This window comes from Carlito syrichta, unplaced genomic scaffold (genome assembly GCF_000164805.1).
Source record: "Carlito syrichta isolate Samal-C Ts95f unplaced genomic scaffold, Tarsius_syrichta-2.0.1 Scaffold316473, whole genome shotgun sequence".
In the NCBI taxonomy this organism is placed as follows: domain Eukaryota; kingdom Metazoa; phylum Chordata; class Mammalia; order Primates; family Tarsiidae; genus Carlito; species Carlito syrichta.
The window spans coordinates 40968-60796 of NW_007260569.1; the positions used below are offsets into that span (position 1 = coordinate 40968).

The window sequence follows — 19829 nt, forward strand, 5'->3', positions numbered from 1 at the left end:
ACAAACACACACACACACACACACACACACATATTTCCCAAGGGTTTCCAAGTTACCCCTCCCCTCAGCTTCTTGGCTAAAATAAAACTCAGAACTTGGAGCATTGTAATGTTCTAAAGAGCCCAGCACAGAAGCAGCTTACTCAACAGATTTTCTAATGTTCAATATTTTATCATTTATTCAGGACATTTTCAGTTCAAGTCACTCTTATTTCGGGTCTATAGATATGAATTTGGATGCTCATAACATAGACACTTTATTGATAACTTCATTACAACAATTTCATTTTAGAGACCCTCCAACATAAAAGAAAACATTTGCTATGGTTTAATTTCTTTACATGTAAAAGATTGACTTGGCCAAACTAATGGCCAACTCAATCTTTTTTTAACTCTCAGTAGTTTATTGTCAACAGGGTTTGTAGACAGATGTGATTCTGCTCTGAAAATTTGTATACATTAGGTTTTTAAAAACTGTATTTTTAAAAATTTCCAAAATAATACACAACTTGGGTTAAAAGGGTACACATAAAGGCAATGGTTATGAATTGAGTATTAGAAAAATCTGAACCAAGAGCTAGATTGTAGCGGTCAACTCAGTTTTAATGTAAAAGTGATGTACTGTTGATTTTATACATGCAGAATTTTTTGATGTTTAGGGAATTTGTAGATCAAATATTTTTTAAAATTTATAATCTGCCTTTACTTGTAAAGATAAATTGTACTATATCTATGCTCTAATGGTATTTAAAATGTTTTGCATTCTCTAGCCTCACCTTGTGATCCCACTTTTATACTGGGCTGTGCTCCCTGCAATGTGATCTGCTCCATTATTTTCCAGAATCGTTTTGATTATAAAGATGAAGATTTTCTTAACTTGTTAGAAAAATTTAATGAAAATACCATGATTGTGAGCTCCCCATGGATGCAGGTGAGGCTAAGAATTCTTTTTTTTCTTGAGAAATCATTTATTCTCTCTCTCTCGTTCATGAGTCCAAAACTTCATATGAACCAAGCTGTGAAGTGTATGTTTGAGTACTACACTCTTACCCAGAGAGTCATGGAGTGAACATCTAAGAAGGATGATTGTGCCTTTATTTTACACACAGAAAATCAATGTCTAAGTATAGGACTGGCTTTCAAATCTGTAAGCTTCATGCACATATTTCCACTTTATCCCAAAGTTTAGTTTCTATAAAGTACTTTGGTGACAGCCCCCAAACAGGCCCATATCATTCAATAGACATCCAGACCCCTTTCAAAGGCTTTCATTACCCACAGGACTTTTTCTTCAATCAACACTTAGAGACCTGTTAGTCATATTACTTGTCAAAAATATTCTAATTTAAGAACAGTCCATGCCTTTCAAGGAAGGAGAATATTTTAGGCCATAGAAGCTTCCAGAAAACACTGAGTAGGGCAGCAGTGTTTGATGCCTCAGTTGGTATTCGAGTTGACAAGATAACTGGATTGGTAATGACAAAAATTATTAGTTTTATGGCATTTGAGCCATAAACAAACATCACAGCTTTTCCCTGCACTGAATTGGCATGTCTACATTCCTGCCTAATTGGTAATTGTAGGATCCTAGAGGTGTCGCCTAACTACACTGGTACATAGTTAGGTTTCAAGGTATTTTTGTGTCCTTCCCTCTTCTAAAATACTGATTCTATTTCTGAGGCTGTTTGATAGGAGTAAAAGCAGCAAGGACTCTCTTAGTGCTCTCAACCAGGTGGCCTAAACTCTCCTAACCTCTGCTGAAATCTACAAACTGTGAATTACAGTTATTCATGCCATCTTATATTTTAAGGTTGCAGGAAAGAATTTGTGCAAAATATGAGAGAATTGATATATAAGTCTAGGAAATTATTATTTTTGATTTTCTGGTCAGAATTTTCTTCCTCAGATCTTTTTACAGGTATAGAGAATTGCTACATATGCACAATAAAAATTCCCCCAAGATAGACACCACATTTTATGTATATTTATAGCTATATTTTCTAACTATAGATTGATAAATGGTATATATGACTGTATTAAATGTTTTTTGTTTAATAAATTATTGTTTTCTTCTTCAGATTTGCAACCATTACCCTGTTATCATTGATTATTTGCCAGGGATTCATAACAAATTACTTAGAAATATGGAATCTATAAAAAGTTATGTTTTGAAAAAGGTAAAAGAAAACCAAGAATCTCTGGACGTTAACAACCCTCGGGACTTTATTGATTGTTTCCTGATAAAAATGAAGCAGGTAAAAATGTTAGCAACAGTTCAGTTATGTGAGTGTTTATGCATTTTGTTAGTGCTTGTGCATTGAATACTTTCACGTTTCCAAGGGATGTTTAAATGGTCAGAGGGTATCGCTTGAGAGCAACATTAAGTTTTTCTTATGTGTATGAATCTGCAGTACTTCTCATGGAAAATATAAAATTAAATTGTTAAGTAATTAGAATACATTGCCCAATTCTTATAATAAATAATATACCGAAAAAGAACAAAATAGACACTGCAGATGAAGTGGAAACAATTACAAACAGGTTAGAAAATGCAAAATATTTGAGACCCGCCTGGGCAGCCGAGACCTCGTCTCTACAATAAATAAAAAAATTATCTGGGCGTGGTAGCGTGCGCCTGTAATTCCGGCTACTCGGAAGGATGAGGCGGAAAGATCGCCGGAGCCTAGCAGGTCCAGGTTGCGGTGGCCGGGAGCAGCCACTGCATTCCAGTCTGGGCGACAGAGTGAGACTCCAACTCAAAAAAAAAGAGAAAACAAAATGGAAAATATCGTGCCACAGGATGAAAATAAACAATATCATTACACACTGTACGGCAGAATGGAAAAGAATGACTTGACATAGGATGGCTTCCTGCATGTGCTGCAGGTTGAAATAGGTGTCAAATATTTGTAATGAGGAACAGGGGAGGGTTTTCAGATGGATTGACTGGCTTGTGTAGAAGTGCAGTGGTGTGTGGTTGGAAGGAGTAGTTAGATGGAAGAGAGAAGCTTTAAATGAGTGGTACCTAAAGTCAATTTGCAGAGATAATGAGTTGGAGACTGGTTTCTTTTTTAAAAAAATTATTATTTTTATTATAAAGATGTGGGGCACAATTCAGGGTTAGGTATGCAAATGTTGATTATGCAGGTACTCTGGTTAATGAGGTGTACCCCTCTTGCCCCTAGCAGTTTCTCTCATTTGCCAATCTCAGCCTTCTTCCCCTGGCAGTTTTCCACCATCCCCAATCCTTTTCTTACAGTATTATGATAGTTGTTCAAGGTCTGCTTAGGAGTGAGAACATATGGTACTCTGTCCTTTGTTTCTGTGATATATCACTAGTATGATTGACTCTAAATCCATCCAAGTTGCTGTAAAGTCCATATGTTTGTTTTTCTTTATGGTTGTATAATATTCCACTGTGTATATGTACCACATTTTTTTTATCCAGTCCAGCTTCAATGGGCAGCATGGCGGGTTCCATGATTTTGCTATTGTGAATAGAGCTGCAACAAACATACGTGCGCAGGTATATTTTGTGTAGAATGGTTTGAGATCCTCCAGGTATATTATCATGTAACCTGTTGGCATAAAACCCATTGTCGCTCCATTATTTGTGGAAAAGTTTTTTTTCCCTGCTGAATTGCCTTGGCATCCTTGTCAGAAATCAATTGACTGCAAATGTAAAAATTTGTTTGTGAGCTCTCAATTCAACTCTATTAATCTGTATGTCTGGCCTTATACCAGTGGTACATTGTTTTAAAAAGGTTAATTTATACAGTTTTATTAAAAGTTTTAAAATTGAAGGGTGAATCCTTATAGTTTCTTGTTCATTTTAATCATTTTTTTGGCTATTCTGAGTCCCTTGAATCCCCACATGAATTTTAGGATTATGCCATCTGCAGACAAGGACAACTTGACTTCTTCTTTTTTTGTTTGGATGCCCTTTATTTATTTTCCTTGGCTATTTGCTCTGTTGAGGACTTACTGTACTATACTGACTGTGAGTGCTAAAAGGGGTCATCTTTGTCTTATTTTGGAACTTAAAGACAAATCTTTATTCTGATTTGTTCTGTATGATATTAGCGCCGTGTTTGTCATATGTGGGCTTCATTGTGTTGAGATATATTACTTCTATACCTAGTTTGTTGAGAGTTTTCATCACAAAAGGATGTGGAATTTTATAAAATGCATTTTCTGTGTCAACTGAGGTAACAATATGACTTTGTCCTTCATGCTGTTGGTGTGATGTATCAAGTCTATGATTTGTATATGTTGAATCATCCTTGTATCCTTGGGGTGATTCGCAATTAATTATGGCAAAATATCTTTTTGATGTGCTTCTTGATTTTTTTTTTTTTGAGTTGGAGTCTCACTTTGTCACCCAGACTGGAGGGCAGTGACCTCTCCCGGCCACCGCAGCCTTGACCTGCTGGGCTCCGGTGATCCTTCCACCTCTGCCTTCTAATTAGCCAGAATTACAGGAATGCGCTACCATACCCTGCTGATTTTTTGATTTATTGTAGAGATGAGGTCGCTGCCCAGGCGGGTCTCGAACCCATGGGCTCAGGCAATCCACTCACACTCAGCCTCCCAAAAGTGTGGGATTACAGGCTGAACCACCGAGCCCGACTTGCTTCTTGATTTTGTTCACTAGCATTTTGTGGTGAACTGGTTTTATCCAACTTTTCTTCCTGTTTTCTCATTTTTATTGGTTGTATAATTTTCACATGATCAAAACATAGAATATTGATGTTCTGTTATGTCATCCTTATCCCCACTCTTGTTTTCATCTCCGTTTTGCAGTAAATATGCATTTAGTAATTACCACTAACCCTTTTGTCAACATTTCTCTTGGATGGCTGGAATGTGTACTCTGACAGTTTCCACAAGAAAAGCTAATGAGAAGAATATTCATTCAGATCTTATGTGTGCAAAACTTGGTAACTCTTATTCTAGAAGTTCAGTATAACTGGATATAAAATTCTTGGCTTTATTCCTCTCTTCTTGCATGTCTTTTATTGTCAATCAGTGTATTCTGGCAGGGTCTGTTGATATGAAGAAGTATAAGTAATTGATCTTTTGAGCTCGCTGCCCCAAGGTTTCTATTTTTCTTTAAGGCCCCCAAACTTTACTAGATTGTGACTTGGTGCTTAAATGTTGTGTTTAATTTTCCCTGGACATGGTGTGCCCTTTCAATATCTAGAGTTGCATGTCTTTTTGAAAAGGAGCATTTGCTTGAAATATACATATATATAAATTATATATATATATATATATAATTCATCTTAAAAAAATTCTGGGTTAGGTATACAAATGGTCATTATGCAGGTATCTTTGCTGATGAGGTGTGTCCCCCTACCCTGGCAGTTTCTAACTACTGCCAGTGCCATTCTTATAGTATTATAGTACTTGTTCAAGGTCTGCTTATGAGTGAGAACATGTGCTACTCAGTTCTTTGTTTCCATGATAGATCACACAGTAATATAGATTCTAAGTCCATTTCTTGAACTATATTTTAAAATTATCCTCTTGGAGACTTTTGTGGTTTCCTTTTCAGGAACTTTATGTGTGTGCAGGCAAGCCTTTACTCTATTTTATACCTTTTAATGGTCTTAATATTGCATTATATAGTATTAACATTATATTATATAATTTCTTTCTTGATTTGTTTTATTAAACTTACTTATCTCCTTTTGATCTTCTTCATTTAACCTTAATTAAAATGACTTTTAAGTTTGTCTTTAAAATTTTAATCTAAAAGACATTTAATTTTGTCTAGTTTTGTAATCTTTTTTCTATTTTTTTTTAGTTTTGCTAGTTCTCATTTTAATTTCTGCTGTAGTCTGGCCACCTTTTGCTTAATTGTTATACTTTTTTTTTTTTTTTGAGTTGGAGTCTCACTCTGTCGCCCAGACTGGAGTGCAGTGGCTGCTCCCGGCCTCTGCAGATTCGACCTGCTTGGCTCCGGTGATCCTTCCGCCTCAGTCTTCCAAGTAGCTGGAATTACAGGCGTGCGCTATCACGCCTGGCTAATTTTTTGATTTATTGTAGAGATGAGGTCTCACCAAGTTGCCCAGGCGGGTCTCGAACCCACGGGCTCAGGCAATCCACTCACCTCGGTCTCCCTAAGTGCGGGATTACAGGTTGAGCCACCGAGCCCGGCAATTGTTATACTTTCTACTTTTGTTCTTTCACAGTGGCAGTAACTTTGTTATGTATTTATTTATTTATTTATTTTTTTATGATCAATATTTTTTATTATGGTTTTGTGGGGTACAGTTAAGGGTTAGGTGTACAATTACGTTTCATTCAGGCACCTGTTGATAAGAGGTGTTTCCCCATTCCCAAACAGATATTTGCTACTGTTAATCCCATCTCCCTCCCCCCCATAGTTTCCCAGTACCGTCAGTCATTTTCTTATAGTATTAAATTGGATGTCAAGGTCCATTATATGAGTGAGAACATGTGATATTCAGATCTTTGTTTCTGTGAGAGGTCACTCAGTATTATTGACTCTAGTTCCATCCAGGTTGCTGCGAAATTCATGATTTTGTTCTTTTTTATGGCTGTGTAGTATTCCATCGTGTATATGCACCACAATTTTTTATTCCAGTCCTATTTTGATGGGCAGCATGGTTGCTTCCAGGTTCTTGCTATTGTGAACAATGCTGCAATAAACATACGTGTGCAGGTAACTTTTTTATAGAGTGATTTGCATTCTTCAGGGTATATTCCCAGTAGGGGGATTGCAGGGTCGTATGGAAGGTCAATTTTTAAAGCTTTTATGAATCACCACACTGCTTTCTAGAGAGGTTGCACTAGTTTACACTCCCACCAACAGTGTAGAACTGTTCCCTTTTCGCCACACCCTCTCCAGCAGCTGTTATTTTTGAGTTGTTGATAATTGCCATTCTGACTGGAGTTAGGTGGTATCTCAGTGTGGTTTTGATTTGCATCTCCCTGATGATTAGTGAGGTTGAGCATTTCTTCATGTGTTTGTTGGCTGCTCAGATGTCTTCTTTTGTGAAGTGTCTGTTCATGTCTATTGCCCATTTATAATGGGGTTGTTTGTTTTTTTCTTTTCAGCACGTTTGAGTTCTTTGTAGGTCCAGGATGTTAAGCCTTTGTCAGACCTGGAGTTGACAAATCCTTTTTCTCAGTCTGTAGGCTGTCTCCCTACTCTCTTGATGGTTTCTTTGGCTTTGCAGAAGCTTGTCAGTTTAATTAGATCCCACTTGTCTATCTTCTCTCTTATGACCTGTGGGTTTTGGTTTTGTTCAGGAATTGGATGCCTGTTCTGATTTCCATGAGGGTATTTCCTTTATTTTCTAAGGTTCTTATGGCTTGAGGTCTTACATTTAGGTCTCTGATCCATTTGGAGTTAACCTTTGTGCATGGGGATATATAGGGGTCCTGTTACAATCTTCTGCATGTGCCCAGCCAGTTTTCCCAGCACCATTTACTGAATAGGTTTCACATTGAAATACCAACCCATAAAAACATATTATTAGCGAACACTGTCTATAAAACTGTTTTATGCTGTTTCTCATATTTGAAAGTATACACTATCACTATGAGTGCTGTATTAATTTCTTTTTTTAAAAAAAACCCTCATATTTGAATGAGTTAGGTTATTCTGCATGAGATATTTGCAGAAATTTCCAGTGGATATTGGGTCCTGGAGGGATAAGTATAACTTTCTAATGCAATGCATCTCAAAGACTCCCTTCCATGTTGTTACAACAATGAGTTGTTTGCTTTTAATACGACACTTTTAACATGCTCATGCCTCTTCAGTTTCTCCAAACCTTAGCAAGTTTAAGAGGGTTTGGTTCTTCCACTGATCTCTGCCACCTAGGGATTCAGCCCATGTCGTTCACTGCCATCTTGTCACCTTCTGAAAGTGATTCCTGAGTTGTGCCCATCTTTGGATCCTATAGACTATTCCCTTTTCCAGAGTTCCTATCAGTTCTTCCCACAGAATTTCTGGGCGGTTTTACTGGTATCAACTGTTTTTGAGCATAACTATACATAATTTTGAGCTTATAGCATTTCCCATAGCCACCGAACCCGGCCTAGACTTTATTTTTATGACTAAATCCTCATGTCCAAGATGAGGTCTATTCTACTCCCTATTTCACATTGACGTTTTGAATAAGAAGAAGGAAATATAAGTGGCACCAATATATAGCCTTCTGCTTATCTTTTTCATAAAAGAAATATACTGCTTGACTCATTGAGCTGAAAAGTATTGGCTGAATGACATTTTAAGGCAAGCATGGAATAAGAAATTGGGAAACAGTGTTTGGGTCAAATAATCCTCGCTATTACCATCAAGCTGTTTTTGTCCTAATACTATACTCTTCAGTTTCTGTGTTGACTATTGTTATACCAAGGCGAGTTATTTTGTATTCACTGTCATTAAATATGCTGGCAAGCAATTTATCAGACAAATGTATCAAATCATTTCTAGGAAAAGCACAACCAGCAATCTGAATTTATTATTGAAAACTTGGTAAACACTGTAAATGATTTGTTCGGAGCTGGGACGGAGACAACAAGCACAACCCTGAGATATGCTCTCCTGCTTCTGCTGAAACACCCTGAAGTGGCAGGTATGACCACACATGACTCGCAAAGTGAATTTCAGAGAAAAATGTTCGAAAGTTGCTGCCAGTATCCTACATCTTGTTTCTACTGGAGAAGTTTCATGACATATACTTCTGTTCCACCAGCTAAAAGCTGTCAAAATTTCATGATGTTCTTCAAATGGGACTTTTCACAATACGGGCGGAAACTGAGAGAAGTGACAATGCAAGACAGCAGAAAAAGCAATAGAGCTCTGGTGTGGGGTCTGGAATCTAGGGAGGGCATTTGTGGCAGGCAGAGTCAGTATCATTTGGCCTGAGATTGTGTGTTGGCATTATTATGAAAAGACCACTTTGAGCATCCTGTGGATTCTTGAGAATATCTTCTCTCTTACTGAAGAAATTTCATGTTCTAATGGTGGAGTAGGAAAAATGGAAACTCTTCTTATTGAAACGTTAGTAGAAATCCTAAAAATTTACTGAGGATGCCTATGATAAATTCCAGTCTGGGAAGAATTATAAAATGCTAGATTCATAAGAAAGGGGCTTTCATTTAGACAGCAAATGTACCTAAAAGATGTTCCATTTAGGTGGAATATCCACCTAAATTTTTTTTTATAATACTGGTGTTTGGAAAATAAGAATTTTAAGGTAAAGTCAATAATTGTATTTTTTTGTGAACATCTCTAATTATTAATTTTTCCAAAAGTGGCAGTTATGCAGCAAATAAGAAGTATTATTTTGCTGAATAAGGGTACCATTAAAATGACTATGATGTAATTAAAATATAAGAGGAATTAGGCCTTCTAATTAAAAAGAAAGTACCACAGAAAACAACCACCAAGCTCTCCAAAAAGTTTCAGGAACACAGAGAGCAGATGGAGGGAGGATAAATGACTTAGTGCAGAGGATGAAGTTGTAGCCTAAAAATCAGAAAAGAAAGGTTTATCAAGGAGGAAAAGATAACTTCTGCCCCTACAATCCCTATAAGATTCAGTATTTGAAGGTACCAAGTGTCAAAGAAGGTAAACAATGAGGCTGAAAGAGGAGGCTCTCCCTGTCCAGGTTCCTTCCACACCTCTTTTCATCAAGTAATTGATTTCTCCCAGAGGAAGAGGGAGTCTCACTCTTGAGTAATTCAGCCAAGGTAGCTCTGTACTCAAGGATACTGAGCAGTCACAGTGAAAATGTGAAGTGTAGGACTAAAAAAGGAAGTTTGGTAAGAGTCCATTCATTGAATTCAGAGACTCTTAATCTCTTTCCTCCATTGTGCTTCCTGAAATTCAGCAGCTTGTCTTTAAAAAAAAAAATTATAAAGATGTTGGGTACAATTCTGGGTTAGGTATGCAAACGTTTGTTACGCATGGACCCTTGAGATGAGGTGTGCCCCTCCCTCCCCTAGCAGTTTCCCTCAACTGCCAATCCCACCAACCCACCTCTGACAGTTTCCCACTGCTACCAATTGCTTTGTTATAGAATTATAATTGTTCAAGTTCCGCTTATAAGTGAGAACATATGGTGTTCTCTTCTTTGTTTCTGTGATAGATCACTGAGTATGATCGACTCTAAATCCATCTAAGTTGCTGCGAAGTCCATATGTTTGTCCTTCTTGTTAGTTGCATAATATTTCATTGTGTCTATGTACCACATTTTTAAAATCCAGTCCAGCCTCAATGGGCAACATGGCTGGTTCCATGTTTTTGCTATTGTGAATATAGCTTGGCAGCGTATTTTATACTTCAGAGAGGAAACAACTCTAGAGAAAAGGTGTCTGCACCTCTTTTTTTGTGTGACAGCATCTCACATTGTCATACAGGCTGGAGTGCAGTGACGTGATCATAGTTCATTGCAGCCTTGAACTCCGGGCTCAAGCAATCCTCCAGCCTCAGTCTCTTGACTAGCTGGGACTACAGGTGCTTGCCACTGCAACCAGCTCATTTTTAACACTTTTTAACTTCTGTTTTTCTGTAGAGATGGGGTGTTGTTAAGTTGCTCAAGCTTATCTCAAAGCTCTGACCTCAAGCAATCTTCTCACCTAGGCCTCTCAAAGCACTGGGATTATGCAGCATATATTGTTTTATTTTAATAGAAAATTATTTCCAAGTTTCCAGTAAAGGGAATGAAGTAAAAATATCCTCCCAAAGATACAGGATCATAAAATTTCAGAACATTAGGACTAAAGGGAAAATCAAAAAATCAGAGATCTATTAGGTCACATAAAAAAGATTAGAAGTGCCAGAATTCTCAAGAGTAGCTATTATCTTGTGCCTTATTAGAAGAATTGTATTTTCAAACTTTGGCCCATTTGCCAAAAATATTGCCTTCTATTTTCCATTCCTCAGAAAAATATTGAAGGATGTGCTTCATCCAAATGTCTGAACTCGTGTCAGAGGAAGTCACTGGACCCAAGAATCTGTAGATTTCATGTAGGAGAATGAGAGTGTCAGGGAGACAGCTGGGCACCACGCTCAGAAAACAACCTCTTCAGAAAGGGCAAGGAGGATAATGCAGCTGTGAAGGGAGACACCAAGAACAAAAGAGATGTCACAGATGTTATGAGGGTTCCCAATAACTAAAAAAGATTACTGATAGTTTCAAATTTCTATCTGAACATTTGTAAGCAATTCTAAATGGGGAAATTTACAAATTGAAATAAAGAGACATGGTTAAGTTGAAGAAATTGCCAAAAACGAAATGCAGTCTCCGTTGTCTTACTAGGGAAGCACATGCATGCAGCCAGGGTGATCTCAGCAATGAATGTTTATACAATTAAAACTGTGGTCTAGACACTTTCTGAAAAATGGAGTGAGGGGAAGTGAGTGTGCATGTGTGTTTGAAAGTGTATTCAATATGAGGTGAAGAAGGAGATAAAAATTCTTATATCTCATAAGAGTAAATCATTAAATATTGTCTACAAATGAGTAAGTAAGAGAAAGAAACAGTCTTATTTAAAAATATAGATACTTTCTTTTAAAGCTACTCTAATAGAACGTTCAAAGTGACAACACTGGAAAGTGCAAGGAAGAGGAGAAAACTATTTACCAAAATTCGTTTTAAAGCCGGGTCTATTCAGGGGACAGAAAAGTTCCCACAGTGGGAGGGGACCCGAAGGGGTGGTTGCCTGAGAATACTATTATAAATGCAAACACACATAGAGGCACACAAATACACACACATAAAGTTGTGAGTAGATTTTAATTTTTCAAATGTCACATGCTATTTTAATATAAAATCAATATGTGATTTTTTTTTTGCTTTTGCAGGGCAGCTATTTTGTGACTTAAATACATGCTGTCTTTATATTTTCAAACATCATTTCCTCATTTCTGTTACTTATTATACATGCTAATGTATGCAAATGTATAAGTTTATATTAATGCCTAGCCTACGGCATAATTGTACGCATTTGTGCTATAACAATTCCTTCTTTAAACCTACATGTACATTCGGCACTATAATTTCTATTTATAATAGTATAAGAACATTTTCATCATGCTTCACGAAACCCTAAACTGCTATAGGAAATGTGCCGTTTCTTTCTATTTTCCATCCGTTCTTCCTTTTGTCTTATCAGCTAAAGTCCGGAAAGAGATTGACCACGTGATTGGCAGAGACCGGAGTCCCTGCATGCAGGACAGGAGCCACATGCCCTACACGGATGCTGTGATTCATGAGGTCCAGAGATACATTGACCTTATCCCCACCAACCTGCCCCATGCAGTGACCCGAGACATTAAATTCAGGAACTACCTCATCCCCAAGGTAAGCTTGTTCCTCGCACGGCATCTCGGTGCTCTTGAAGGCCCCAAATTCGTGATACGGCTCCAAGTTTCCAGCAAAGTGAACACACGATAAGAGAGGTGTAAGACCCCATACATGTGGCGGATTGACAGACTTTGTGCTGTTTCCAGTTTGTGCTCTAAAGTTTTATAACTTGATTAGATACCTGTCAGTACGTCCCCCATCAACATATGATGACCGAGGCGTAAAGCACACTTGTGGAAGATTGACAGATTTTGTGCTATTTCCGGTTTGGGCTATAAAGTTTTATAGTATGATTTGGTACCTGGCAGTGTGCCCTCCAGATCTGTTCTGTTTCTTGCAGATTATTTTTATTTTAAAGATGTGGGGTACAATTCAGGATTAGGTACGCCGGTGGTCATCATACAGGTAAAGTTTGGGCCTCCCTTTGGTCCCCATTTCGCCTGTTTTGAGATCAGGTACCCTTGTTACTGCTATGTCCCCTTCCCCTCCTCTGGCAGTTTCCAGCTTTTGCCAACCCGTTTCTTAATGTATCGTGGTAAATGTTCAGGGTCCACTTATGAGTGAGAACATGTGGTACTCTGTTCTTTGTTTCTGTGATAGATCCCTGAGTGTGATAGGCTCTAAATGCATTCTGGTTGCTGTTAGTCCATGATTTTGTCCTTTATTATTTTGATTACGCTCAGGTGTTTACATTCCCAAATAAAATTTAAAAGTATCAATTTGTTAATTTTCCAGAATACGTGGCTTGGATTTCTATCAGGGTGTCATTAAATCTACATATTAATTTAGAAAGAGTTGCCACTGTGACACATTTGATTCTTTTAATTCATGAATATGGTTTTGCTCCTAATTTGTTTGGGCTTTCCTTTATTTTTATTTTTAGTAATGTGTGTCGGTGAGGCGATTACAAATCTCTTGCTAGATTTTTATGAGATCAGTCATATTTTCGTTGTTGTTATAAATTTATAAAATGCCATTTCCATTTCTTTTTACCTGATATATTGACATAGTATTGATTTTTATAATTCTGATTATTTTAATCTAAGAGTTTTGCTAAATTTACTAATCACTGATAATACTTCATCTGTAGATTTATTTTGAAATTTGTGTGTACATCTTGCTACTGGGTTAATATTTATTTTATTTCTTATTTTCCAGTTCTTAAATTCTCTTTATTGCACTATTGCACTGACAAAGATTTCCAGGATAGCTCTGAACAGCACTGGTAATAGTGGGCAGCCTTGTTTTATTTCTGAACTGCTAGGGATGGATGGATACTTAACTATTTTGCTATTGAGAATTTTGATTTTGGTAGATTTTGTTAGCTATTATTTATGAGATGAAAGAAGTTTGCCCTCTTTTCTTACTTGTATATATACTTTCATCATGAGTATATATACAATTTTATACAATTGTTTCCCATCATCTATTGATATGATTGTATATTTTGACTTCACTTTCCTCCCAAAATATATATGCATATGCACAAAGATACGATTTGCTACATATTGTTCAGAGTTTTAGTATTTATATCTATATACAGATGACAGAGACAGAGCTAGACATATAGGTATAGATAGAGTATAGATAGATTTAGATTGAAGGAATACAGTACTGTTTTGTTACATGAATATGTTTCTCAATAGTGAAGTCTGGGCTATTAGTATAACCAGAACCTGAATGGTGTACATTGTAGCCACTAAGTACATTTCTCATCCTTCACTCCCCTCACACCCTTCCACTCTTCCAAGGCTTCAGTGTCTATTATGCAGTCTCTATGTGAAAGTGTACACGTTATGTAGCTCCCACATATAAGTGAAGACATGTGGTGTTTGGTTTTTTGTTTCTGAGTTAATTCACTTAAAATAACAGATTCTAGTTTTATCCATGATGGTGCAACATACCTGACTTTGTTCTGTTTTATGACTAAGTTCCATTCCATTATATAAATATCTATCTATCTTTAGCATCAATATCTTTATCTCTATCTAGTCTATATATCTCTCATTTTTCAATCCGGTCATCCATTAATGGACACTTAATTTGGCTCCATGTTTTTACTATTGTAAATAATGCTGCAATGAACATGCAAATGTAGTTGTCATTTCTATATAATACTTTTGTTCCTTTGGATAGATACATAGAGGGTGGTACAACATGCATACACATTTTAAGAAAAAAATTGTATTAAAATTGTAATAGTCAATATATATTGATAACAAAAGATTAATGCCATATTTTGAGTGAACGTCATACTACACATTGCTACCTTAATTCAATTCAACTTCAAAAAGTAATACATATATAACATCTCTTAAAATGTATATACATGTTTTAGTCATCCCGGTATGGTAGGAGGTTTGCTGGATCAAATGGAAGTTCAATTATTAGTTCTTTGAGTGATCTCTATACTGTTTTGACGGAAGTTGTATTAATTTAAATTCCCACTAACAGTGTGTGACCATCCCTTTTTCTTCACACCCTTCCCAACATCTTTTTTGACTTTTTAATCATAGCTATTCTGCCTGGTGTAAGTTGGTACTTCACTGTGGTTTTGATTTGCATTTCTCTGGTGATCAATGATGTTCAGCAGTTTTTCATATGGTGCTGGTCACTTCTATGTCTTCTTTTAAAAATGTGTCTTCATGCTAGTTGTTTACTTTTCAATGAAGTAGTTTTGCTGTTGTTGAGATGTTTAAATTCCTTGTAGATTTTAGTTATTGGTCCTCAGTCAGATGTACAGTTTGCAAATATTTCTTTTCCTATTCTGCAGGTGGCCCGTCACTCTGCTGATGATTGCTTTTGCTATATAGAAGTTTTTTAGTTTTGTAAATTCCTGTTATGTATTCTTGTTTATTTTGCCTGTGCTTTTGAGGTCTTTGTCATGAATTTTTTGTCTAGACTAAAGTCCAGAAGTGTTTTTTTATGTGTTTTATTTTAAGATTTTAATAGTTTTAGGGTTTACATTTAAGTGTTTAATTAATCTTGAGTTAATTTCAGCATATGGTGAGAAGTTATGGTGCTTGCCCTGATAATCACTGATTCGATACAAGGGTTAGGACTTGAACCTAACTTTCACCGAAGGACACCATCAGGAGAATACTTGTATTCTTCAACATTTGGGTTTTGAGTGTAATATTAATGAAACTTGTTTATTCCCCATAGTGAATGAAATGAGAAACAGACTGAAGAATCAGATAAAGATTGACTGTCTTTTCCATTCAATGCATCAACACTGGGGACCTGCTTGGATGAAGTGTTAAATCTGCTGAGGTGACTCCTTCATCCTCTGCAGTGTGGCCCATGCTGTGCCTGGTGTCTTTTGAGCCCTGTGAGCCTAGAGCCTCAAAGGAATGTCCCATTCATTCTCTTCTGCATGGGATTGCCTAGTATAGAAATACACAATATCATGTACTTGAGATCATCCTCTTATACACCAAAAAGCGAGTTCTTCTGCCACAGGCTGGAGCCACTGACCCACATGGAGATAATGGTCTACGACAAGAGTTTTCAAACTTTTTCCTAAATTCTAAATATTAATATGGTGGTCCCTGAAAACATAAATAAAACAAGTTATAATGAAGTAAGAGAAGTGAAAGATTCTAAATATTGTTGACTTTTCAGGCCATGGGGTTTCTGATGCAATACTGAATTCTGCAATTGTAGCATATCAGGAAAGCAGTTATAGACACTGCATAATGATTGGAGATGAATAAGCTCCAATTTGAATGAAAATAAAAATTTTATATAAAGTTGTTTTGTTTCAAATATATTATTCTTCATTTGCATTTCTCAGTGTAAGTATTCCTGCCTTATGGACAGTATTAAAACAAGTGGCAGACTGAATTTGCATATGGAGTGCTGTATATTGACCTCAGTTTAAGACATTTTTACTCAGTAGAATTTTGTGCAAATATGTGAGGTTGATTTGTGCTTTTGTGCTCTATTTGAAAATTTGCCAACACAAGGTCTTAATATTTGTCTTTTTTTTCTAGACCTTAGAGTTTCAGCTCTTACATTTAGATCAATGAGACATTTTAAATAACTTTTTATTTATGATATAGAGTAATAATGGGCATGCTTCAATTTTTTTTGAACTTTCAATAATTTTGGTAGCATATTTTGAAAATATATATGGTTTTGCATCTTTTTTAAAAAAGACAAATTAATATTTATTATACCACAGATTTTTAAATATTTATATGGGGGGCTCAGTTCAGGATTAGGTATACAATGGACACAATACAGGTAAAGTTTGGGCCTCCCTTTGGTCCCCAATTTGTTTACTTTGAGATCAGATACCCTTATTGATGTTGTATTCCCCTCACCCCCGACAGTATCCCGCTACTGCCAATCCCTTTCTTATAGTATTATGGTAAATGTTCAGGGTGTGCTCATGAGTGAGAGCATGTGGTACTCTGTTCTTTGTTTCTGTGATAGCTCACTGAGTATTATTGACTGTAACTCCATCCACGTTGCTGCAAAGTTCATATGTTTGTTCTTTATGGATGCATAATATTCCATTGTGTATATGTACCACTTTTTTTTCAAAAAAAGTTTGTTGCAATTCACTATTCAGTCAAAAAATAAGCACAGAATTTGGGTTTCGTGCCCCTCTAGACTCTTGTAACAAAGGAAAATCCTTTTCCTTTGTTTCCTTTCAGTAAGTTGACCTTTTTGAAGAGTCTAGGCCAGTAGTCATTTGAAATGTTCTGTAAGCTGGTTTTGTGCAATAGTTCTCTAGAGATTAGAATCCAGTAACAAGTTCGGCAAGAAAATTACATAGGTGGTTTGACTATCTTACTAGTCACATTGGTGAGGCAAGGACACATAAAATCCCTTATGGCATCACTGGTTATGCTGAGTTCCTCAACTAATAAAGCGGTATCTGCCAGACTTTTCCATTGCAAGATTTCTCCATTCTTCTTCTTTTTATATATAATTTAAAGAATCTGTGGCATGGTACTTTAAGACAGTGTGAAAATCCTGCTTCACAAATTATGCACCTAAAGGTTTTATTTTTATTTTTATTATTAGCTTTGATTAAGCCTTGCCTACTTGATGATTCCTGTGTAAATTGCTACAAAGTGATTATCCTTTCTGTGTTTTTAAGCCACGAGTCTGAAATGAATAACTTCTCTGGATTTTAAAATTAAGGCAAACAAATTGCAAGGCAAAGATAATCATTAAACAGTTTTTGTGTGTGTTTGTGTGTGTGTGTGTGTGTTGGAGTCTCACTCTGTCACCCAGACTGGAGTACAGTGGCCTCTGATGGCCACTGCAGCCTCGAACTGCTGGGCTCCAGCGATCCTTCCACCTCAGCCTTCCTTGTAGCCAGAATTACAGGCGCGTACTACCACACCTGGCTAATTTTTTGATTTATTGTAGAGATGAGGTCTCGCTGCCCAGGTGGGTCTCGAACCTGCGGGCTCAGGCAATTACTCACCTCAGCCTCCCAAAGGCATGGGATTACAGGCTGAGCCACCGAGACTGGCTCATTTAACAATTTTATATATGCTATTTTTTTTTTACCATCTCTGAAGATGCCATTTTAAACTACATCATGCATATTTTCAAAATGACCTGTGGACAGATACTGCTGACATTTCAGGTGCCACCAGAGACTTCATATGAAACCATAGTGTGAATATGAGATCTGCAAAAACTGAAGTGATGAACCAAAGCAGCAAACATGTACAAACACCAGTGTCCAAGCTTGGTTATAAAAACATTCAGAAAATTTAGTACCTAAGTATCCTAATACTCTGGACTTCAAATGTGATCAGAGGCTACTTTAGGAAGAACCCTGTCCCTGTTTCTAAACTGATGCCTTTTGTTACTGGATCTGCCTGTCTGAAAATGTTACTCCTTGTCTTTGGATCATAGTATTCCCAACTATAGATAAAAAGATTTAACCATGTGGTTGCCATTGTTTCCTTTTCTTCTATTATCTCCTTATAACTTGTGCTATCTATGCCTGTTGTTTCTAGGGCACGACCATATTAACATCTCTAACATCTGTGCTGCATGACAACAAAGAATTCCCCAACCCAGAAAAGTTTGACCCTGGCCACTTTCTGGATGAGTGTGGCAACTTTAAGAAAAGTGATTACTTCATGCCTTTCTCGACGGGTAAAAAAATTGATTTCCATTTATACCTCAGGGAACAAAGTCACCTTTTGGTTCACTTGGAACTTATATGGTGCCTTATCTGGGGCTGGCAGAATTGATTTTTGTACATAATCAGGATTTCCACTCCCAATGCCCATATGCTTCTCCCTCATGATACCTCCACATTACTGGGCCAGATATGTGGGACTTTGGGTATTGATCTGGTGCTTCCAAACTGAAAAAGCAGAACTCTTATGATTTATTGACCTCCCAAAGGCAACAGCTTTTAGCACTGTTGCATTGGAGATTAAGTTTTCACATGAATTTATGAAGACACAGTCAGATCCTAGCTTATTTTTCAGTGGAAACATGTGTCTGATGTTGTGGAAACCCAGAAAGAATAAAATTTACTTGCTTGAGGGGATCATAAGAGAGTAAAAAGGACATTAAATATGACCTATTTCCTGAATGTAGTATAAAGAACTGCATTTTGACTGAAAAAAACAGCATGATCTAAAACTAGAAACTTCACAGTGTGCTAGAGGTTGATGAAAAGTGTGTTTGGCTGGAACTGAGAACAGGGAGTGGAAGAGGGGAAGCGAAGATCATGGAATGTCAGGCTGGGAACAAGAGTTATGATATGTAAATACTTAATGAAGTGTTTGGTATGTAGCTGATAATATTGTAGAACGAAGGGTAACAGGTAAGATCAGCTGCTTGGTGAAATAGCAATCCAATCCCATGGTTCTTTAAACAGTTACTGTATATTCTCTTTGTGTCAGTCACAAACATAGTGTTTTTTGCAATTACAATTATTAAAAAAAGAGTCACTCCCTTCTGTGCTTGTTATTTTCAGGAAAACGGATTTGTGTGGGAGAGGGCCTGGCCCGAATGGAATTGTTTTTATTCCTGACCACCATCTTACAGAACTTTGAACTGAAGTCTCTGGTTGACCCAAAGGACCTTGACATCACCCCAGTTACCAAAGGATTTGCTTCTTTGCCACCCTCCTACCAGCTCTGCTTTATTCCTCTCTGAAGAAGGACAGAGGGTCTGGCTGCTACTAGCTTGTCTTCGGCAAATCTCCCTCCTCTAAGATGTCTTTCACCTCCCTTATTCTGTATGTGATGCCTTTTTGAGATGCTGTCTCACATCTCCTCATTCCCTCGTGATCTCATGAACATCCGACCTCTGTTAAGGAAAGTTTCCTCAGTTTCACTGCACAAATACATCTGGTGTTTTCCATACCCTTTAACACTCTATTGACCCCTACACTTGTTAATATTAATCTAATGTTTTCAGTATAAAAGATGTTTTCAGTATAAAAGAGAGAAAAATGATTAGTATATAATCATGTTGAGCTATT

The 19829-nt window shown here is 36.9% G+C and overlaps 1 protein-coding gene across 3 annotated transcripts in view; it reads left to right on the plus strand.

The window, feature by feature from the left end:
- LOC103277060 (cytochrome P450 2C19-like) overlaps window positions 1-19525 on the plus strand; it is a 22426-nt gene extending 2901 nt beyond the window's left edge. For all 3 annotated transcript variants that reach the window (XM_008074498.1, XM_008074499.1, XM_021707255.1), the window contains 6 exons: window positions 770-930; window positions 2078-2254; window positions 8473-8614; window positions 12162-12349; window positions 18343-18484; window positions 19320-19525. In XM_008074498.1, the coding sequence (XP_008072689.1) occupies window positions 770-930; window positions 2078-2254; window positions 8473-8614; window positions 12162-12349; window positions 18343-18484; window positions 19320-19501 (992 nt within the window). In that variant the 3' untranslated portion in view covers window positions 19502-19525. The remainder of the gene's footprint in view (window positions 1-769; window positions 931-2077; window positions 2255-8472; window positions 8615-12161; window positions 12350-18342; window positions 18485-19319) is intronic.
- Window positions 19526-19829: the final 304 nt, after the last annotated feature.